The sequence below is a fragment of the Apiospora marii genome (genome assembly GCF_038362585.1).
Source record: "Apiospora marii strain CBS 49790 chromosome Unknown utg000005l_segment0_segment0, whole genome shotgun sequence".
In the NCBI taxonomy this organism is placed as follows: domain Eukaryota; kingdom Fungi; phylum Ascomycota; class Sordariomycetes; order Amphisphaeriales; family Apiosporaceae; genus Apiospora; species Apiospora marii.
The window spans coordinates 4,917,789-4,939,730 of record NW_027117377.1 but is presented as its reverse complement, the minus strand read 5'-3'; the positions used below and the strand labels follow the sequence as shown (position 1 = coordinate 4,939,730).

The 21,942-nt window shown below is 54.5% G+C and overlaps 8 protein-coding genes across 8 annotated transcripts; 5 read left to right on the top strand and 3 right to left on the bottom strand.

Moving 5' to 3' along the window:
- Nucleotides 1–1,394: 1,394 nt before the first annotated feature.
- On the top strand, nt 1,395–1,928 carry PG985_009407 (uncharacterized protein; the record flags this gene model as incomplete). The annotated part of the gene is made up of 2 exons (XM_066829175.1): nt 1,395–1,547; nt 1,599–1,928. The coding sequence occupies 2 exons, from the start codon at nt 1,395–1,397 to the stop codon at nt 1,926–1,928; spliced, it is 483 nt and encodes a 160-aa protein (XP_066684087.1).
- An 865-nt stretch (nt 1,929–2,793) lies between these two features.
- Nucleotides 2,794–3,733, top strand: PG985_009406 (uncharacterized protein; the record flags this gene model as incomplete). The annotated part of the gene is made up of 3 exons (XM_066829174.1): nt 2,794–3,025; nt 3,104–3,306; nt 3,404–3,733. The coding sequence occupies 3 exons, from the start codon at nt 2,794–2,796 to the stop codon at nt 3,731–3,733; spliced, it is 765 nt and encodes a 254-aa protein (XP_066684086.1).
- A 511-nt stretch (nt 3,734–4,244) lies between these two features.
- PG985_009405 (uncharacterized protein) lies at nt 4,245–4,987 on the bottom strand (the record flags this gene model as incomplete). The annotated part of the gene is made up of 3 exons (XM_066829173.1): nt 4,245–4,333; nt 4,465–4,664; nt 4,785–4,987. 3 exons carry the CDS (start codon nt 4,985–4,987, stop codon nt 4,245–4,247), a joined length of 492 nt encoding a protein of 163 aa, XP_066684085.1.
- Nucleotides 4,988–6,704: 1,717 nt separating this feature from the next.
- PG985_009404 (uncharacterized protein) lies at nt 6,705–8,908 on the bottom strand (the record flags this gene model as incomplete). The annotated part of the gene is made up of 6 exons (XM_066829172.1): nt 6,705–7,076; nt 7,162–7,268; nt 7,372–7,906; nt 7,985–8,289; nt 8,357–8,518; nt 8,590–8,908. The coding sequence occupies 6 exons, from the start codon at nt 8,906–8,908 to the stop codon at nt 6,705–6,707; spliced, it is 1,800 nt and encodes a 599-aa protein (XP_066684084.1).
- Nucleotides 8,909–11,105: 2,197 nt separating this feature from the next.
- Nucleotides 11,106–11,843, top strand: PG985_009403 (uncharacterized protein; the record flags this gene model as incomplete). The annotated part of the gene is made up of 1 exon (XM_066829171.1): nt 11,106–11,843. One exon carries the CDS (start codon nt 11,106–11,108, stop codon nt 11,841–11,843), a length of 738 nt encoding a protein of 245 aa, XP_066684083.1.
- Nucleotides 11,844–11,927: 84 nt separating this feature from the next.
- Nucleotides 11,928–12,335, top strand: PG985_009402 (uncharacterized protein; the record flags this gene model as incomplete). The annotated part of the gene is made up of 1 exon (XM_066829170.1): nt 11,928–12,335. The coding sequence occupies one exon, from the start codon at nt 11,928–11,930 to the stop codon at nt 12,333–12,335; it is 408 nt and encodes a 135-aa protein (XP_066684082.1).
- Nucleotides 12,336–13,402: 1,067 nt separating this feature from the next.
- Nucleotides 13,403–14,676, top strand: PG985_009401 (uncharacterized protein; the record flags this gene model as incomplete). The annotated part of the gene is made up of 5 exons (XM_066829169.1): nt 13,403–13,479; nt 13,575–13,720; nt 13,827–13,867; nt 13,956–14,245; nt 14,388–14,676. The coding sequence occupies 5 exons, from the start codon at nt 13,403–13,405 to the stop codon at nt 14,674–14,676; spliced, it is 843 nt and encodes a 280-aa protein (XP_066684081.1).
- Nucleotides 14,677–16,204: 1,528 nt separating this feature from the next.
- Nucleotides 16,205–19,779, bottom strand: PG985_009400 (uncharacterized protein; the record flags this gene model as incomplete). The annotated part of the gene is made up of 2 exons (XM_066829168.1): nt 16,205–19,298; nt 19,652–19,779. 2 exons carry the CDS (start codon nt 19,777–19,779, stop codon nt 16,205–16,207), a joined length of 3,222 nt encoding a protein of 1,073 aa, XP_066684080.1.
- Nucleotides 19,780–21,942: the final 2,163 nt, after the last annotated feature.

Here is a 21,942-nt window from a genome sequence, read left to right as displayed (position 1 = left end):
GCTCCAAGGGACCGCTCGGCAATTGCAGCATAGATTCGCACAGCCAGCTGCTTTTTCTCGTTTTTGTGTTTTCATCGCATTTAGACAGGGCGGTACCGGACTGGGATTTTTAGCGGACTCCTGCAAGTGTCACATTTCGCCTGGAGGGGTTCTCAAAAATTCTTGGACAGCATTCCGAGCATTCCAGCCGACGTCCTAAGAGGATAAGAGGGGGCTGTATAGATGCATAGATGCCTGAGTGTCATCAGGCATAGAGTTTAGACTCAACAGGACCGTCTAGAGACAGATAAAGACTCCACCACTTCCCTCATGGAGGTTGTACAATACATCTGGGTTTTTCCGCACTTAACACCAACGGCTTCTTTCTCCCTGTGTGCAGTTTATTATATGACCGCGAAACAGCTTCATTAGGCTCTGAATAATGGCATTACATCATAATCGTATGGTTTTAACGAAATATGACGAGCATTCGGCAGCTCGTCGGCGATAACACGAAAACATGCCATCCCCAGATTCACCCCACGAGCTCAAAGCCATGTATCCATCCACCTGTCTATCGCGCTGAAATATATAAACCATAAGGGAATGACTTGTTCGTTCCTATCGCACGATCCAAGTCCCTATACATTTTTCAGCAGTATGTCTTCTTAGCTTACCTTTCGGCATGAGCGCATCAGTCAATCGCTATGAATCCCGAATGGCTACAGCCAAGTCGCTGCGTCAAATGTCATGAATATGTCGCCGACTCGCCTATTTGGCGGTCGCTATCCACGACCAATTGATGATGGGAGTAACGAACTTTGAATTGCGCCTAAGAGGTACACATACCACACTGCGATTCAAGTGACGCCCATGCCAGCGGAAGCTTCGGGTAACGGCTCTTACAGTCCGGTAGGGCTGAATTGAATAGGGGTTATGGCCCAATGTATCCCTTGGAGTCCGTCACAAGAAAGGGGGAGACGAGGATGAGGACGAAGGTTGTCTGGTATGGCTGTTTCTGGGGAGGAAGCTTGGCAGCCAGTAAACCAGCCAGTGAACCATTTCGACGTACGGTGCATGTCAAAGATCAATTGATGGTGCATCGAATGTTAGCTACAAGACTTATCAAGCAGCGTCGTTGTTATTTCCAACCATGAGGGGCCCTATGCCTATCACATCCCCAACGCGTTCATCCCTTGCCTCAGCTATTACTACCCTGTTATGCATGCCTTTCACTCCACTCTTGTTGGTGCGCGGAGGATCTTTGGACATATTTACCTCTTTCCTCCATCTCATTTTTTTTTTTGACTTCTTTCTCCTTATAACACCCACAATCCAGGTAAAGGATCCTTTCTGTCGTACTCAACAGTCCCCACCTCGATACTCTCCGGCCCTCCCACCCAGGATCCTTCACCATGGCCAAGCCAGAGCGCGTCCTCCGTCTTTCGGGCCGGTACCACCGAAACCCAGACAAGTCCGAAGAAGAGTTTCACGACTTCCTCTCCCATCGCCACGGGGTCGAGTGCGCCAAGATCCACGAACGGCACGGGATCTTGAAGTACCAGATGGTGTGTACCTAACTCACCTCCACAGGCCAACGGTGACTAAACCATCCACAGGCCTTCAACACGACCGCCACTCGCAGCCTGGCCGAGAGCATGAAGCTCCCTCACCCCGTCAACAGCCACGACATGGAGATCGAGTACTACTTCCAAGACGTGGCCTCGCTTCTGGCGGTGTCGGCCGACGAGGGCTTCAAGGCGCTCCACGTCGAGTGCGAGCCGTATGTGGACCTGGCGACGACCACGGTCACGCTTACTTGGGTCGAGGTTTACCTCGAGGGCGGGAGGTTGGTGAATGTGGATGCGGCCGGGAAGAGCACGCAGCCTTCGTTTGCGGAGCTGAATGATATCGCGAGGTCGGACGAGGGGGTGGCTAGGTATTACTGAGTAGAGTTTCGGGGGGCGCTCTGTGTCTAAGGTGTCCGGTAGAAACTGTGACATGGGGTGTATTGTACCTACTCAGCGCAGACCCAAAGTGGTCTAAGTCATGTCCCTTGTTGGGACAGCGGTGACGGGATTGATGCTCTTCTTGCCCGGGAGCCCCTTTCCGAGGAGATTTCAGCTCAACGAGAAGCGAGATAGAAGGTCACTCCTTGTCGATGTTTATCTAACGAATTCCTATCACAAGATCGTTCCTGTTTGCTCAATCAGCAAAGGATGTAGTCTTGGCGGCGCCGAAATGGATCACTCTTTGGGTCATACTACTGATGTGAACCGAGTCGGACATTCACCTGCAGAGCCTACTGTCACACTGCACCGATCTCCAGGCGGGGGAGCGGATTGCGGAGACTAGAGAGCCCTCCGAATGGGGAAAAGGAGAAAACGCATCGTGGAGCTTCCACAGGTCAAGACCCCGCCTTGAGAAATCCCACCTCAGACCGTCCCATTGACGAATCGGGAGATTAGCCTTCAAATGTCGCGATACTACAATCTAGTACGACGACATGAGCAGTGAGGCTGGGGTTGAGGCTTCTTCATGTCAGAATACCCGGAAAGTGGCTCGTATAAATAGCCACTTTACCCGGTACTCGGGGGACAGCCGTCCTGGTTCCAGGTTTGTGATACGGCCGGCATATGTTCTCCAAGTGCCGAGCATGTACGTATCTTATTACAGGCGAGTACATATAATAGAGCCCGTCACGGTGACTGATAGGCGCTCACGAGCTCTTCTGTTAGTACAAGCACTGCGGGGTGAAAGTACCGAACTTGAACACACAACACCTTTCCCATAGAGAGCAAATTCATATCCACGATGGTCTCTGTCAAGCTTCTGTCGCTGGCTACGCTGGTGAGCGCTGTGGTAGCCCAGAACACCACCGCCCTGCGGTACATGCCCTTCGGCGACTCCATCACGGAGATCACCTGCTGGCGCGCCAAGCTCTGGGAGAAGCTGCAGGGCACGGACTACGCGACGGTCAACTTCGTGGGGTCGGGCAAGAACGAGAACAACTGCCGCGACACCAAGTACGACCGCGACAATGAAGGTACGTAAACCGGCAGCCGGACCGACCCCTTTGCCAGTCAGTGGCCGCCGACATGAAGCTAATCGCCAATGTAATTAGGACACTCGGGGTTCCTGGCCATCAACATCGCCAACAACAAGCAGCTCGTGGGCTGGCTGCAGCGGAACCCGGCCGACGTCATCACGATGCACCTCGGCACCAACGACATTGTGCAGCAGAACAAGCCCGTCGACCAGATCATCGCGGCCTTCACCACCCTGGTCCAGGTGATGCGGGACAGCAACCCGAAGATGAAGATAGTCGTATGTTTGCCTTTTCTCATTGGCGTCTTTCCCTTCCACCCAACACACACAAGCTCAACTACAAATATGAGTACGAAAAAAGCATCAGGACTAACAGAGCCCCCTCAAACAGGTCGCCCAAATCATCCCCATGGGCATGGGTAACTTCAACGCCAAAATCCAGGCGCTGAACCAGGCCATCACGCCCTGGGCGCAGGCGCAGAACACCACCGAAAGCCCCGTCTGGGTCGTGGACCAGTACACGGGCTACAGCGGGTCGGCCGACAACCGCGACGGCATCCACCCCAACGCGGGGGGCGACGACAAGATGGTCGGCGTCTGGTGGCCGGCCCTGCTGGGCGCGTTCGGGGCCGCGCGGGCGGACCAGGTGGCGGCGGCGGCGGAGGCGGCGGCGGGGGAGAGGCGGGAGATGCCCTTTATGGCTTGAGAAGGGGGGACAGGGGCGCGAATTGGGGAGGGGAGGGGGAAGGGTTACGCACTCGGGTAAAGTTGGTTGGGCTGGGGAGGGTTAGCAGAGTACCGGTGGTCTTTACTCGATAGTGATTGCAATTATCTTAAGACGGGAAATTTCCAGGTTGTGACTGGCCCCTGAGATTGTCATCGACTATTGGGTATCTGAACCAAAGTAGCACAGAAGACACGTACACGATGACACCGAAAAGCCAGAAAATGGGCAATGAAAACTCGCAGGTGATATTTCAGTATCAAGCTTTTGTATTCATTAACCACTCGCCACCGAATTGACATGTAATAGCCACCGTTATTGACATCTGTAGCCAGAGTAACGGACCATTGAGCGAAGAGAAAATGTTTTTTGGGGGAAACCGGAGAAGCGCCGTGTCCATCAACCGAAGACCAACTGCAGTGACCTCCTCTCTCTCATCCACCCACGCCAAATGTCTGGCCACTCCTCCGCGGCACTCCCACTCATTCGTTGCTCAGTAGAACTCCTCGCCGTTCTCAGGACACCCGAAGCCGGGGCGTTTCCAGCAGTGCAGAAAGCCGAGTTCAGCACCAATGAGGTTCCCTGTACGATCCCAAAGAGGGTTTGCCCATTAGTATACATACTGTACATAACATAACAATTGGCTTTTTTTTTTTTTTTTTTTTTTTCGCTAAGGCCCCTGGGGCGTGTGTGTGGAGCGGATCCAAACTTACGGAACTGGGCCGTGTAAGTGCCGGCCAGCTCGTCCCGCGCCGAACATTCGATGCCCGTTGGCTTGTTTGCGTTCTTGTAGTTGGCGTCGGCGTAGGTGAAATGGCACCACGAGACGCGGTCGGGCTTGGTGTCCTTGTAGAAGCCTTTGCCCAGGCGCTGGTTCTTGTACTGCTTCTTGGTTGTGTCGAGGGCGTAGCATCTGTGGGTCGGGTGCGGGCAGGGTCAGTTTGTGATGGGCATCTCAGGATCGGGCAGGATACCTAGCTGGTGGATGGGACTTCGGAGAAGATGGGGGAAAACAAAGAGACGGATAACTCACTGGTTCAGGTCCAGGTACGTGCATTGGGTCGCGGTGACGTTCCCGTATATGCCCAGACAATCGGCCTTCAGGAACACCTTGTTCCGGACCTTCTGGGAGGTAACGATGTCGTAGTTGCTGCAGTATTTTAAGTAGGACTCGGCGGACACCAGGACAGAGAAGACCAAAAGAAGGAGCAAAGAGAGACGGTTGAGGAGAGGCATTGTGTGCATGCTGCCGTGTTCGGGCGGAGACGACTCGGCTGAACGGTTACGAAGAGGTGCAAAAATAGGAGATGATGATTTTCTGTTGGTATGATGGAAGGCTCATGACATAAAATAAAAGTGGCTGTATGAGAGAGAAGTGGTGGGAAGAGATCGAAGTGCTCGGCGGATTTATAGGGCGTAATCATGGACAAAATCGAGTGAATACAAACCACATGGCTCCTTATCTAGATCCTCAAGTAGCTTGTGGTGTGTCATAGTGAGCCATGCAGTATTCAACTTCAGACGAGTATGCATTCAACGTGAAAGGACCTTCTGAGATCAGCCAGTACACAAGAATATCGAGGAGGAGGGGACTTGAGGCCTAGAAAAGACTGCTCGATGTTATCCGTAACCAAGTACAACTTTAAGTAGGAATGCAGACAGACAGACACCTCTGGGATTTTCAAGAGTCTCATAAGGGGTGTGATCAAGCTCCCGCTCTATCACGATGTTGCAGAGGGAGGATACAAGGTGGTGCCAGGGGATCGTGAGTTATCCGACGGCAAAGTCATCGCCTACAGTCAGGTAGGTCCCATGCCACCGCCACCATCGACACCACGCTGGACCGCGGCTCCTATTTACTTACATGTACCTATTGAGGTGGGGCACGCAGCTTGCCTGTAGCTATGCCTGTAGTTACAGCTACAGCTACAGCTTCAGCTCCAAAAGATCCAGCTAGGAGTCCTAATAGGTAGCCATAGCAAGCCATTCTTCCACCTCCAGCAACGGCACCGCCCACTGGGGAAACAACCCAACTTCTGGCATGATGGCTCAGTGGTATTGAGAGGATTTGGATCAACGAATTCCGGAGGTCACGGGTTCGAGTCTCGCACTTGGGTCCTTGCTGACCAAAGGGCAATTTCTCCCTATCACAGGTCGAGGGTCCTCAACTCTCAACGAGGTCGGAGGTCCTCTAACCTTCACGAGGCTGAAGGTCCTCTAAATCTTCAATCATATGGTCAGAAACGGTGGGGGTTTCTGTGGTCACTTTTTTTTTCTCCTTCCTTTTTATATACTTTTCCTTTTCTTTTCCGTTCTCAAATATGTGTTATTCCTGTGGGCTTGCTATCGCGCATGCCTTCCATATGCTCAATTCGCAGATCGAGCAGCGTCTTGACGAGGGAAATCCGAACGAGGCCTATTTCCCACCGGAGAAGGGGTGCACGATGATTAATCAGTATGGTGGGATGGGTTGTTATGCCTCTATTTGTTTGGCGGTCGATAAGCGCCGCGACCTTGCTTTTACTGTGTCTTCCTGATCCTGCCTTCTCGCTGAAAGTGGCTGGGGTGAAGTGAACGTGAAGATAGGGGACGGCAGGCGGATCGACTGCGTCCTGGCCTGCCGTCTTGATCCGCCTGCTGTCCTCACTGAGATCTGTCGGAGATGGAAAGACCTACAGAAGAACGAGTGTTACAACGAGTCCTTGCAGTCATTATAGGTGGTAATCAGTTACGTGGGTATCCTGCACATAGCCACCGTATATGTCTGTACTTAGATAGAGGGGGCGATAGGTTTTGATTTTCTTGCCGTGAAATCGTTACTTAGTTATCCTGCATGATTTACCCTCCACCACATCACCAGTTTCAGCCAGCAACTCATGAGCCCATCTCATCAGGGGCCCTGCCGACCCTTGCCTTGACAAATCCATCCATCTTTGCCCCACCTTTCCATTTCTCACACATAATCCTCCCACCGCGCCAACATCCCAATCCCCTCCTTACCCGCCTCCGCGCCCCTGAAGACGGACGGCCGCATCGGCCCCTCGAACTCGGCCAGGTAGCCCAGCTTGCACTCGGAAAAGGCGACGCGCGGCTGCTGCTCGAGATAGAAGTCGTCGAAGCGGGCCGCCATGGCGTCCCGCAGGCTGTGCACGTCGCCGGCCGGGTGCAGCGCCGCCCAGGGCCGCCGGCAGACGGCGCCGCGGCAGGCCTTGAGCGTCAGGAGCAGGGCGTCGACGCGGGCGAGGAGCTTGGGCTTGTCCCAGCCGTAGACGGTGGAGATGGAGGCGGAGGCGGGGTAGATGTTGTGCATTTGCCAGGGGTCGGCCTGTTTGTCCAGGGGTTAGTAACTGAATGATACAATTGGTTTGTTTTCGGAACGAATGGAGAGGAAGGGGTCGGGGAAAACATACCTTTAGGTCGTACAGCTCGTGCTCGTTGGTACACCATACTGTGTATGACAGGTCATAGCCGTCGCCAAGGAGCCGCAGGGCTTTGTAGGTGTTGTTCACACCGCTCACTAGATAGCAGCCAATGGCCCGGTCAGCGTAGCTCTCTCAGGTAAGTATGTAAGGAGCTGGGAAGAGAGGGATGGGAAATCAAGGAGAGACCGCAAAACGCACTGCCACTAAGCCCGCTCCCCGTGCCGGGGTAATCCCCCTCCGCAATCGCATCCCCCCAGAACGCGACGTTCACATGCTCGCTCTTGGGAACCGCGTCAGCACTCTCGCCCTGCTTCTGCGCCGTCTCGGTGACGGGCATGGGCACGCCGTCGAACCCGTCCTGCAGCGGGATGCCCGCGAGCTCGAACAGGGTGGGCACGATGTCGGTGTGCGACGTCGGCAGTTCCCACTGACCGCCCGCGGGAATGCCGGGCCCCCGGATCACGAAGGGCACGTTGATGTCCTCCTCGATCGAGCACGTCTTGCCGGGCGACAGGCGGTGCTGCCCGACGTGGAAGCCGTTGTCCGAGGTGTAGATGAGGTACGTGTTGGCGAGCACCTCGGGGGGACCCGCTTCCAGCCGCTTGACGATGCCGTCGACTAGCTCGTCGACCGCTTGCAGCGACTGGATGCGCTTGCGGTAGAAGTCGTCGTGGTAGTCGAGGACGGTCTGGTTTTGGCGGTCTAGGGTCTTGATCCAGCCTCCGCCGCTGGGCTTTTATATTGTATGATTTGGTTAGTCTGTTCCGTCAAGTTACATGTCGGGATGGATATCATGGCCGGGTGAACTTACCACTTCGGGGTTGAAGTTTGGGTTCCGGGGAACCTTCAACCCGGGAAAGAGATCCTTGTGTCGATCCGCCGGCACGGGCGCGTTGAACCGCCCCTGCCAAGTCTCGGAATGGGGTCCGATGGGGGCGACGCCGATGAAGAACGGCTTCTGCGGAGCGCCATCTCCGGCCAGCGCCTCGTCCAGGAACGAAATTGCAGTGCTCGCCGCCAGGTCGGTCGAGTATTGACCGGTGAGGGTCCGGGGTTCTTCCTTGTTGCGTTGCATGGACACGTTGTAGTACACATAGGTGTTTGGGTCCACAAAGACTGAATGATAAATTAGCTCGAGACTCCAGACACCTAAGAGAGGAGAAATCCCCTTGAATTGGCTTACAGTCGGTCCCAGTCCACCCATTGGGGAAGGGGTTGTTGTAAGTTGCGGTCGAGAAGCCATTCATAAGCTTGCCCGTGTAGTAGGTGTTGTACCCGGCGTCTTGCAGCCAAACGGGCAGGTACTTGTCGTTCCATCCCTCCGCGGCGAACTTGGGGTAGCCACCTGTGGTCGCCGGTGTTCAGTTACAGCGAAAACGGGGTTGACGGGATATTCCGCAAAAGGATATAACTTACCGTACGGCATGGACACATCGGTGACATTGGTGTTGTGCGCCGCTCTACCGGTCAGAAGAGATACCCGGGAAGGACAGCAGATCGAAATAGTACAATAATGCTTCGAGAAGGTGGTGCCCTGGTCGGCGAGGTGCTTCTGCACCGCGGGCTGGTACTCGAGCGAGCCGAGGCGGAGATCCTGGTCATCCGTGATGATGAAGATGAAATTCGGCTTGGCCTTGGCCCTGGCCGGATCATTCGCAGGTCCGGGTTCTGCCTGACTTTGCGCGTACGCCAGGCCCGTGAGCCCCAGCAGTATGTGGGCAACAGCGACCCTCATGACGTAATAGGGTGTATGTTTCAGCAGACGAGAAAAAACAGCGTACCGAGCCCTGCTCTTCAAGTAAGACGGCGTCGATGAAACTTTGTTTTTTTATTTTTATACCCGGTCGGCACCGACTCCGCAGAGATACGGCGTTGTGCGATGTCGTGCTCCGATGGCGTGCTCGGGCTTACCCCTGTCGTGAGTGGCAGTTGCCGTCGCGCTACCTCCAGTTAAATGGGTCGTCGATGTTGAAATAAGCAGTCTTGTATGGATTTGGTATTTATAGTGCAAATCAAAGACAAAACTAAATATAATCAAAGGGAAGAGGTTGTGTTCAAGTTCTGGCCCGCGTGCCAAAGTTGGTGCACCTCAAGAGCTGGTATTTGTACCGGGGCTGCATCGATCTGAAGACAAATATAACATCTGTGGGGAGACTCCGTCGGAGAAGAGAAGTGAATTGAAGGATTTCTCGTTGTTGGTATCGTTAGCTGAGGCTCGCCCTGATCATCTGAATACTGAAGCAAGGGGTGGTGGCCATGATTGATCTACAGGATGGATCTGTATCTCGAAAAGGGATACAACCTGCTATGGGTGACACCGGGTGACCGGGCTACGATTCATACACCCAAATGAAGAAACCGGTCCCCGAAAGCATCCCTCAAGGAAGCAGATACGGCCGTATACACGGGAAAGATTCGAATTTATCTCACTCCACTACTGCATGCTGACGACTGTGGCGGCTTGCTTGTAAATAGTCGACTCTTTCCTCATCTCAAGATGGATCAGTATATATCTTCGGACGTCACGCGCCCATTCTCATGTCAGCTGAGAAACTTCAGTCCTGTATTACAAAGGTCATGACCATATCTTCGAGAGAAGCAACCTGAATAGGTATAAAGGGAGAAATGAATCGAACAGCCCCTCTTTCTCGCCATCCCTTTCTCTCCAGACCCCAACACATCTCTACCACGTCGAGTCAGGTATTATCCCCTTGCATACAAGCAAGAACTACAAAATGCCCGCAATATTCGAACGACAGCCCTGGCATGTCTTGGCACGTTATGGTCCATTTTCTGACGCCAAGTCTGGGTAACCCCGGAGTTTATCAGGATGGCCGGTTCGGGTTGGCCCTGAACCGTATTGTGAATACGGCCCCCTTGTACAAAGCACATGGCCCCCTATATTCCATAGTGCAAGAACACATGTAAGCATTCCTTTCCTTCCGGATGTTCAACCATCCTTCCTTCTAGCAGGAGACAGCCCTGATCTTGGTCCGGGCTGCCCCTTCAGCAGACAGGTTCGATCGTCGCGATTTTGCAGCCCTGGGCGACATGGGAGCGACACTCCGGGATCCGCCGGTGCCGTTGCACCATGCATCGATCGGTGGTGCTCCCGCAGTCGGAGAGTGTCTTAGGTTGCCCCGGAGCCCCCACAGGAGCTTGTGGCCGGGGCCACTTGAAATGGCAAGAATCGTCTAGATCGAATAGAAAGGATTCCAGTTCTTATCTGATCGTTGAGTGAACTCTTCAGTGCATTTGGATGGTGCCCCTTAAGTTTTCGGGAACGTGGCTCCGCCAAAATCGCGGTTCACTTTCGGGGGCGGTGATTTGGTTAACGGCGATGTGGATTCCCTTGCACCTCCGAGCCGCAGCTGTTACACTATACTCGGCTTGTCATGGCTCCTGGTCACATGCGGGAACACCAATGGACCCTTGATTAGTAAACTCGGCCACGCAAGGGTTGTCCCCAGCCATACGCCATGGCACCGCCGATTGGCAGGCGAAAGTGCCCCAATTCAGGCACCAGGGGCTGCTCGACCGACGAAAGCATTGACCCAAAGAAATTCACGAGGTATAAGCAAGTATTCTTTGAATTACATTTATGTAATGCTATATGATGATATCTTGTAATTGAAACTGATTTTCCCATGATCTAAGTCGTCTTTGTGATGGGGTAGGACCAGCAGGTGTCAGTGAGGTTTCGGCGTGTGAGTCAATCATTGGGGCTGCGCCTGAGCCAATATGGACGTTTAGGCACACTAGAGAGGCGGCAACTAAGAAAGTACATGCCTAAGCCACCCTTCAGTCAAAGAGTGTACTTTACCACCCTTCTACAATTGCCAGTCTACTCTTCAATGTCGAACTTCCAAGACCAGACCAATACTCAGAAATTACAGAACATTATTAATCATCACTGGACACCCTGATTCACCATGCCCGTCCTCGTGGTCCGCGTGCGCCCAAAGACGTTCCCGTTCCTCCAGCTGCCCCGCGAAATCCGGGACGTCATCTACGAGTCCGTGTTGGTCGAGCCGCCCAAGTACCAGCGGCGCCACAAGGCAACCTGCACGTACTCGAGCCTCACCCCCACCTGCGCAGAAAAACCTCCTTTCTGCACCGAGGAGGTTCCTCACCGAGAGCACTTTTGCCACTGCGCGAAACGGAGGCATTTGGCCGTCCTTTTGGCAAATCGGCAGATCTACGATGAGGGAAGCCGTGTGCTCTGGCAGAAGAACGTCTTCTCCTTCTGCTCGACCGAGCGCTTTCATCAATGGATCGCCAGCATCAGCGCCGAGAAACGCAGCCTCATTCGGCACATCGCCATTTATCTCATCACTCACTGGCTTCAGCGGCGCCATGTCGGCAACCAACGCGACGTCATCCTCGACGGGCGGCTGTTGCAGACCCTACGGAGTTGTGCAAACCTAAGGCGGCTCGACCTCGGCCCCGCGCGCATGCCCGACGGCTTCGTCATGACGCTGTCCCGCCAGCTTCCGTACCTGAAGTCCTTGCGGATCGCTGGCTTCACGCCTTTGGCGTACCTGCTATCGGCCAGCAGGCGGTATGATAACAATCTCCAGGCTGCAGCGGACTGCACCACGATCTGGGGGCTGGTGCACGTCGACGTCCGCATCGACGACGTCCACGCCGAGTATTTCTCTCCCGCTTGATCTAGATTTCCGCGCGAACCCTACGCTGTGGCACGCCCGTGCCAGCGCGGTGGGACGACAGCTCGAATTCCTCCAGGACGCGCGATGGAGGGGCTACCGCGACACCCGCAGCACCGCGGCGCTCCAGCTGCCCTACGAGGTGCATGCCATCGAGGTGCCCCTGGTGGGGCTGCCGAACAGCCCGGCGACGTGCGCGCGGTTCCGCCTGGAGTGCGAAGAGGCCGAACGGCTGCGGCAGAAGCGGGAGGCCCGCGAGGAGGAGCTCAGGCGGGGCGAGGCTCTGCGTCTCGCCAGGGAAGCGGACAGGCGGCAGGCGGCCGAGTCGCACGCGGCCGCCAGGTTGCGCGAGTCCGAGAAGACGGAGAAGCAGCTGAAGGTGGAAGAGACGCGGCAGAGGACGCAGCTCAACCGGCATATTCGCGACCACTTGGCTACGAGAAAGGCGGAGAGGAAGCGGCCGCGGAGGGCGAAGTGAGGGATGGAAGGTTCTAATGTCAGTCACATCTCGCTACTTCGAATGTGACCTTGGGTCTCATATCTCGAATCCTGGTGCGCAGCTCGGAGGCGAAAAAAGTGGCCAAAACCCCGCGCAGCCGCAGCGATAGCAAACAAGGTGCTCTGCGGTTATAGCATGAAAGTTCTATACCCAGAGCTTGCCATCCCAAGATGAGGGCTGCATTAGCCCAGAACAGGTCAATCTACCGTCAAATCCAGCATTGTCGGCCAGCCGGCCGACATGCGCTTTGCCACCGGCAGCGGCTGTCGGTGCGGGCCAGCATGGTTCCGAATCAGGAGGACTGAGATTCGAGGGCAGCAAAACGCGACCGGACTCCAATTGACTTGAAGCTTTTTGAGGGTACAGTAGCATCACACTAGCTCCGGAGAAAGAGCAACTGTACAGAGTCCGAGTCTTTGACCCGGCCGCTGCCGACCATTGGTGGAGTCGCGACCGGAACTTGGGAGTTTGGATATGAGGCCACACTCGTCCTGGCGGTGAGGCATGGTAGATGTGATATATGAGATGCGACAGTGGACCACTCACGGGCTTTTGCTGCGTTCGGTCTTTGGACAATGTGCGATGAGTGCGCGATCTAAGCTCCCATCCTAGATCCTGGTGGTTTGGTGGAGACGCAACCCACTTCTTCCAGGAGCCCCTTCCAGGTAGTGGGTTTGGAACTGCTATGTATCTCGATGCCGAGCCAGTGAAAAGTTCCGAGAGGTTGCTCTAGGGGCCACCCATCAAGAACATCGTCACCAGTCCCAGTGCTTAGCCGGGCTTCCAAGGGGTTAACACTGGAGCTACTGGTGGTCCTATCGGCCATATTAGTAAAACACATTTCGCTTCGCCGTCATGGCGTCCATCGTTCGTCACGTGGAACGAGCGAGCAGCGGGATATTCGGACTGGACTGCACACTCATTCCCCTCTTGTATCTTGTATCACCATATCTTCTTTCATTGCAATTCCGTGGTGTAACCTATCCACCGTCTCGTAGTCGACACTGATTGAGATCCTTTCTAACTGTACTCGCCTTGATCGGGGTACCTGTTTGACAACGCCATGTCTCGCCACATCGACCGTCTCCCGGCGCCGGTCGACCCGAAGCCCAAGAAGTTGATCGTGCTGAGTGCGCCAAGGTGAGTGAGTGTGTGTGTGTGTGTGTGAGAGAGAGAGGAGAGGCATCACGCCGTCGTCCGGTTCACAAACATGTTTGCTAATCAGTGATATGCAGGACGGGCACTCATGGGCTGTACCAGGCCCTCAAGGTCTTGGGCTTCAAGCCCTACCACATGGTCGAGGTCTTCGCCAACGGCGCCGACCATGCCCGCTATATGACCGAGGGCCTGCAGGCCAGCATGGATGGCACATTTGCGCCGTGTGAGTGCGGCCCATCTTGTTTGCTGTTGACGGGCTTGGCGTCCTTCGCCCGTCACATAACAGAGAGAGAGAGGCTTTGGCTGACATCGACAATAACGGAATGTAGACGGACGCGCCGAGTTCGACAAGTGGTTCGCTGATTACGATGTAAGCCATCCACCCGCAAGGTCTTGCCCTGCGCATAACAACCCCGAGACCTGCGCACTGACACTGACCTTCGCACCCCGCCACCCAGATCATCGTAGAGATGCCCTTCTTCATGCTCAGCGAGGTCGTCGCGGCCTACCCGGACGCCAAGTTCCTCCTGACGGAGCGGGACCCGGACAAGTGGGCCAAGTCGTGGCTCAACACCATCGGGCCCCTGACGCTCCAGTTCCAGCAGTTCCCCACCAACGTCCTCAAGTACCTGCACCCCCTTTCCCGCAACATGGCCCAGTTCGGCGTCCTCAACCGCCGCATCTTCTTCGGGTCCGACAAGAACGACGAGGCCGCCCACCGGCACCTCGTGGCGTATTACAAGGAATAGTGAGTCTTGCCCCTTGCGCCTTTCCTGCTTTCTCGCGTCTCTCCCCATGTATGTCTCTCGCAAGAAGCAGCGCAATGAGCGATGAGAGTGAGAGAGAGAGAGAAAGTCAGACATAAGTTGACCCGTGACGTCCCACCACAGCATCAACAAAGTCAAGACCATCGTCCCGCCCCAGCAGCTGAAGGTGTGCCGCCTCGAGGACGGCTTCGGCTGGGACGAGGTCTGCCCCTACCTCGGCGTGCCCGTCCCCGAGGACACCGAGTGGCCCAGCCGCAACGCGCCCGAGGAGTTCTTCCAGATCTCCAGCAAGGCGCTCGATTCGGGCCCGCCCAAGGCCGCCGTCGTCCTGGCGTCGGTGCTGGCCCCGCTCGTGGCCGTGGGGATCTGGTACGCGCGGAGCGGGGGGCGGGGGTTGCCTAAGATCTTCTAGGTAGGGGCGATCGAGCAGATTACTTGAGTACTTATCCTTCTGGCGGCGTCCTCGGTGAGGTGAGATCAAATTGGACCTATGTAGTTAGGTACATAACTCTCCCGTGCGCGTTCTGTCGAAAGGCAACAACCGAAAAGCAATGTGGTAATTGGGCTCGCATCGCATGAACCGGCCGAGGCAAATTGATGGCGTAATGATGGAGCACCTGTTTGATTAATGGAGGATGACGAACCATGCACTCAATCTACTGCTGAATGATTGTCATCTTGTAATGCTTTGGCATATTGTATATAATAGGAGTTAGTTAAACGACTCACTGTTGTCAATGAGACCAAACACATGCTTACACACATCAACTCCCACCCGAATATTTCTCTAATTGGTTTTGAAAGAATCACATAGTCGAAGCCATTTGCCCCCAAGCACCGGAATTGCCGTGTCGAAGATAAGTGCCCGATAGAGGTGTGAATCCCCTCTCTCTCCTCACCTACGACACCATAACAGAGAACATGACAGCCCAAGCAATAATAAGACAAGGAATAATTCATAGTCATTTACGCGCAACATCTGGCTACGTGGCATGCCTTATTACGTGAACCTAAAAAGGGGGGTGTGAACAGCGCAGACCGCCTCGCACCCACCATAGCGATAGCAGCTCAACTGATGTGCGCCTACGTTCACTCTCTCCCCAAAGAAAAGACCCATCAAGGTTATGTATGTATGTGAATGGTATCAATTCGTCATCGTCGTCCTTGGTTACAGCTTCATAACGCTGGAACAAGTACCTAGTCCCCCAAACCCCTGGCTACGAGTGACGTGGCATAACCATCCATCCCTCATGATCCGCTCGAAAGGAGTTGTCCAATTGGAAAAATATTGATGGAGAGGCTACGACGTAGCAGCGACATCTCCGTGAACCATAGCCTCTTTCCATACTCCTGTCCATATCCCCAAACCCTGATCATCGCAGGACCAGAAAGAAACGATCCGCGACCAGGCCAGGTCGCGATATCGAAAGCCTCGACCCACCCTTTCCCATCATCGGCCTTGACCCCGAAAGTCCCAGCCAGGAGCGCCTGAACTGAATCGCAAAAGACCCTATTCATCTCGCCATCATAAGTAGTGTCACTTCCCGGATCATTAGGGCATGAAGTCCAACTACCGTAAATGTTTCGTGAAATCCCCGGATCAACAAGAGAAGAAAATAAGAACGAGTGGTCCGACCGTGAGGCTTCTTTTTCTCTGGTACCCCCAACCCCTGAGCTGAGCTTGAGCAGGAAGGAAATGAGTTGAACCCTAAACAAAAAGCAAGTGGCCGCCCGTAAAATGCCAATTTGATGGGTGATAGGTTGCAGTCGATGCTTCGTCAATACGACGGTTCCGCATAAGTCCATCGGTCATTCATTTTGCCTCAAGTATGGGATCGATATGATATGGTTTAGATACTGATGGAACATCTGAGAATATGTAACAAGATGGTAGCGTAGCGCCTCAACATGAGTGTTAGGTCTTGAACGGCTGATCTGATTTAGGGTAGACCGTTTCCCGTCATGTCCGTGAAGAGGCCGACATCCGAAGGCAGGTACTCGCCGAACCAGCTCAGCATGTCCGCGCTCTCGAAGCTGGTCAGGTGCTGCGTGAAGTCCGACTCGTTATCGATCGTGACCAGGTGCATGCCCTGGCCGTTGGGGCCGAGGTACGAATAGCCGCTTGCTGATATGCCGTTAGCGCCACCTTGGACGAAGCTAGACGCGCCGCTGCCTCCACCCCCAACGTTGTCCGGATGGAACACGCTGCCACCATTGGCGGTAGGCGTGCCAACGGAGTTGGTGCCGCCGCTGGCGCCGCGTATGTACGACGGCTGCTGGCCACCATGGACCGAGGAAGGGTGCATCTCTGTCAGAGTACTGCTCGGCGAGGCGCCAGCGGGGTACATGGACTGATCGAAGCCGGACGAGTGCTGGGAGGTAGGCGTGTACGAAGCCGAGTTCAGCGTCGCGCTTGACCCTTGGGATGCCAGAGCTAGGGAGAACTTCCCCTCGGGTGTGGTCGGCGTCTTCACCCCATCTTCAGAAATGTTGTCATAACGTAGCAGAGATTTGTTCAGGCCAGAGGAGTTTGACACCCGCCGCGTCCGTTGAGGATTAATAGAGTGCCGTAGAGCGGATGTATTTGGCTGGGGATAAGCAGGAGGGTACATCTGCACAGTGGTTTCGGGTAGACTCTGCCGGATCGGGTCGTAAATCATGTTACCCGGCGGCGTCGGAGCTGAAGTTGGTGGTGGTGCTGGTTGGGTCACAGACATAGCAGCCATGTCCATATGTTGCTGTGCCGCCGCGGGGTTATTCTGGAAAAGCAGGGTTAGGCTCGAGTTCGGCGAGTTGGTGGTTCCTGTCAACGACCAAGCCAACGGAGGAACCGTAGGCGACGCCGGGTAGTTCTCATCCTTTACCAGGAACCTATGAAGTTCGTTGCGACGAGGCTGTTTGGTGCTCTCATACTCCTCGCGCGTATAAGTCTCGCAATCCCAAGTGCCTGCAAATTTCTGGTCGAGAGCTGTGAGTATGTAACGTACGCCTCCCCAGTATACCTGCATCTGCTGCAGTGCTTTATAACATGATTGGTAGTTTTGGTTGGCCGCAGATGCCAGTAGGAAGTGCCGGTCTGATGTTTTGTTGTCGGACCCGTTTCCGTTCTTTCCGCCGGTAGCTCTTCCCATCATTCCTTGCTGGTAATGAAGGGGCGAGGCGTCTCTTGAAGCAGGCTGGGATGATGGGTGAGCTACAGACTCCTTGAGAAACGCGCAAGCAGCTATGTAGATAGGCTGCGACGTAAAGGGGTTCCCAATGAAGCTCTTTTCGTCGATCAACTTGGCGAAGGCGAGTATGTCAGCAATGGTCTTAGCGCTAGACATCGACAACTCGCGGCTATGGGGCAATAACGGATGATTCTGATTCAGCCTCTCTAGGGGTGTAAGCAGAGTGGGTTGGTGGAGGACGATGATCAAGGCGTGGAACCAGAAATGTAACAATATGAAAGGTGTGCCCTGTCCGTTGCCAACGTAGTTCTGGAAATTGGTGGCATCGAAGCGCAACCTCGGGTCCTGCTTCTGGTGAAGTCTTGTGAGCTCTTTTTCCATCTGCAGCAGGATATTCATCCGTTCCGCCGTGAGATCCTTGGTTCCTCTCAGCTTGTTTAGAACATCGGATACTCGTCCATAGAGATGGATGATCTGAATAAGGGACGGGAAAGGGTCAGGCCAACCATCGTTATTGTTCTTGGTAGGTTTCGGGAAGTCGAGCTCGAAGTCGTCATCCCTGAGCGTGACGGGCCTGCCCGTCCCGGAGGATATGACCCGGTCAAGGATGAATACAGACCAGAGGGTATCGATTCGTTCTTGTTCCAGCTTCTTCTGATCCTGTGGGCTCAATGTGTCCTCGCTGTCACTCATTTTGCTGCTCTCCTCGTCGCTCGGCTTCCTGTTAGAGGACCGGGCGTACCAAGGATCTTTCTCTCCCTGGAATCTGACGCCGTCCTTCTTGTGCAGCCCAAGATCGATAGCCATGCGAATGGCCAGGCCCAGATACATCCACAGCGCACTGTCTTGATCCGCACCGAAGCCTTCGTACGCCATCAATAAGCATGCCTGTACAGCCGCGACAGAAGGACATGGGAAAGTGTCCACGGTTGCTGCTTTGGCTCTCTGTGCAAAGACTTGGCCGTTCTCGGCTTTGAAGCCGTTGTCGAATACGGGCGAATCGGAAAAACGAGCCGAGAGGGCGCAAACAGCGTCGACCAGGATAGCCTCGACTTGTTTCAGCTTGACCGCGCTGGTAAAGTCGTCACGGCGAAGAAAGGGGTAGTTGCAACCCTGATGATCGAAAAACGTATCCACGAGGTTGAGAATCAGCGGGTCTACGGGATCGGCATCGTTTGGATCATAGACAGGCATCTCATCCGGATGAGCAGCACTATGGTCAGATTGGCCCGAGTTCAGGAAGCCCGTGTACGTAGCGCCCGAGCTTGGCGATGTCGCCGTCATTGAGCTCCGTCTCCGGTTGCGAACCTTGACCACCATTTGCTTGAAGCCAGGGACAATGGCCGTGGGTCCGAAGTATCGGAAATACGGAACCCGGTATCCCTCGCTGGGGTGATGCTGCAGCACCGGCGATCGTATGCTAGGGCTTCTCCCATCCTCGGTCGAGAACGACGAATTGCGCACGTTCGGGGGCCGCCCGGCCGTAGTGGCAGAGCCATTCTGACTTGAGTTATGGCGTTCCTCCCAATCCATGCTCTCTTGCTTTGGTCGCACCGTGGAGGAGGCTAAAGCGGCACCACGATTTGACTCGGAGAAGCGGCGCGGAGAGTCGAAGCTGGCGGTGGAGCCATGTTGACGAGCGGTCGGCTTTTTGGCCCTCCATTGCTGCCGCTCATCTGCGGGTCTCTCGTCCAGGTCGTCGTCGTTGTCCGAGGTTCCGTCGAGACCTTGGTCGTTAAGGGGGTCTTTCTTCTTCTCGGCCGCATCCGAGTACCCTAGACAGACATGTCCGTTCTTGGAACATGTGTGGCACGTCGGGTGTTCGCCGTCGCATCGCGTTTTGCGTTTGCGACAGGTCAGACAGCTTCAAGAGACAGGTCTGTCGTCAGCGTAGAGTTCCAGAAGCTCGGACGACTTAGTATAGGTAGCCAAGAAGTATAAGTGGTTTAAGGTAGGTGGCGCGCGACGGACAGTTGTATCTGCCCCCTCCCCCGCGCCGGACTGTCGTCAGTGGGGCATTGGTTCCTCTAAATTATGCAGGGCCCTTTTCTGTGCATCGCTGGGGTACGGCCGACTCGGACGTGCACCTCGGAGTATTGCAGGAACCAAAAGAATGCGTCGCGCAGACTTCCAAGACACCAGCTCGGCTCCCCAAGAGTCGCATGATCACGGTGACAATACAAGAAGACGAGATAATGAAATTGAGATAGAGCTTACGCCGCGTTGATCCTCCGTCTCTTCTGTGGTGGCTGGCCCTGGTTGTTGACGAAACGGATAGCTTTGGGAGCCGCTGATGCAGCAGCTCCGCTACCGCCCGAACCGTTGGCAGTCGCAGTGGTCGCCATCGCTGCGGGGGAACCTGGAGGAGGGGAATGCGCGAGATAGTTACAGAACGATCGCCTTTTTCGAATATATCTAACAAAACATGATGACTTGAGACTCCGAGTGTGGGGAGCGCAACTGCGGAAGAGGCGGGGTTCTTTTTTTCTAGCTGCGAAACGATGCCAACGGGGGGCAAATGTCATATGTAAGAGCGCTTCAATCGGTTTGCGTGCTGTGTATATGATTTGTGACAGTATTAGGTAGGTCGCAGCAGTAGTAGTATCTGGACTGAAGCGATCAACCAAATTTCGATCCTCCAGGCTTGGTGTGGCGTAGGTTGTGATTTGCTGTCGTACGGAGAGAGGCCTGATTGCTTGTCGGACCAGCTTTGCTGAAAACGTTAAGATGTAGATCCTCTGTGGGTGCTACAGCAGTTATGTGAAGAAGGCAGACTTCAAGTGGGCAGCAATTCTGGATGGTTGATGACCCGGCAAGTCGTAATCAGGGAGTATCAGGAGCCCAGTCAACAAGATTGACTGACGGGCGACTTTAGCAATTGGGCAATTCCTCCAATTCCAAACACTGCTTTTGCTTTTTGGAGTGGGGGAGGTTCTGTATGGCTAAAGACTTGACGTGAGAGGTTCTCTCAGCATAGTCTGGTGGCTAATTGCAAACGAAGTCATTGCCGCTTAGAGGTTAGGGAAATTCGGCTGAATCGATATGAGAGATAAAAAATCCCCGGTTCCTGATGTGTCTGGTCGTGTGTGTGGGAAGTAAAGTCCAGGCCTGGCTGATATACTTGTAGTGATCTTCACAGTAGGTAAGGTAGTATTGTCGGCAGAGGCAGGCTGTAGGCAGGGTAAGATGATGCCTGTACTTGATACGCTTATTAGTGGACCAAGAAAGAGCGAAAAAGCAAGTAAAGAGTAAAAGTCAATTGCCTGATGGAGGGCTGGGCTGGGCACTGGACTGGGCCGGGATGCAAGGTTCTATCGATGTTCACATTGAAATGAGAAGCGACGGAGACGTAGGCAAATAGGAACAGAACCCAGGAGTATTGAAAGCAAGATAATGGATGGGGAGGCGGGGGGAGGGTATACGCAGGCGTTCCTTCTCCATCGGCAGGCTAGTGGTCCAGAAGTGACCATCAGAATTGGAGTCGAAGCGAGACCTCAGGGACCAGCAGCAGCCAGCCCGCCCAGTTTCATTTGGGCTATGGGCGTTGGACCGCTGGACTGACTTCACGATATGGTCGGGTGGGAGCCGTTAATGCATGCAGGTCTCTGCCCCGGACTTCAAATTGCCCAAGCGTTTGCTGTAGTGGAACATGACATGCCCCCGAAGGTGAGAAATTGCGACCGGGGGGCCTGATGCTGGGGTTGATGATGACATATTATTACATACCTCCAGCTTGTGCTCTCGCCTGCACACCCGAATGACGCTTCTTCATAATGCGACAGACAGGCCTCATTTTCATCATGGCCTAACCTAAGCAAAACACAATGCTCGTTTACCCTTCAAATATGCCTGGTACTTTTGCTTTTTCTTCCAGTCCTGGTTCCAGCCCAAAAAGCCCCGTCTCCCGTCGACCCTCATCCGATTGGGGATCGGGAGGGCAATTGGTTCGAGAGGGGGGCTTTCAAGGGTAGATCCTCCCGCCCTCTTAGTGGCATTGAGTCCGACATTCCCGGTTTCCCGCCCGCAACTCCCTCATCATCATCCGCGCCTAGTGCTAAATTATCGTGACATGCCTCTCCCTAGCTCCAGCCCATCTATCTTGCTTGCTTGGCTGGCTCTCCCATCCTTCTTCACCTTACCCCCTCAACTATATTAGCTCGAGACGTGACTGGTTGCTACATTCACATGTTTGTCCACTTCGGCGCCCTCGACCTCTCCCTTGCTCCCTCCCATTCATCTGCGGCACGCCGTCATGTAGTGATACCTGACTGTTCTCTGGGCTCTCACTCCCAGTCTCTCTTTTTCTCGCGGCTCGATCCTGACATGGCATCTCAATAATAATTTCAGGCACATAGGGACAAGTAAAGTCGTACGCACGTATAGATAAATAGGAACTAAAGAGAACTCATTGGTCGAGGTGCATCGCCACATATAGTTTGCCTCCCAGGAGAATCATGATATCGCACGACTGCCGATCTGCAGGATGACTATCTCAGCCCTCCTCGCTC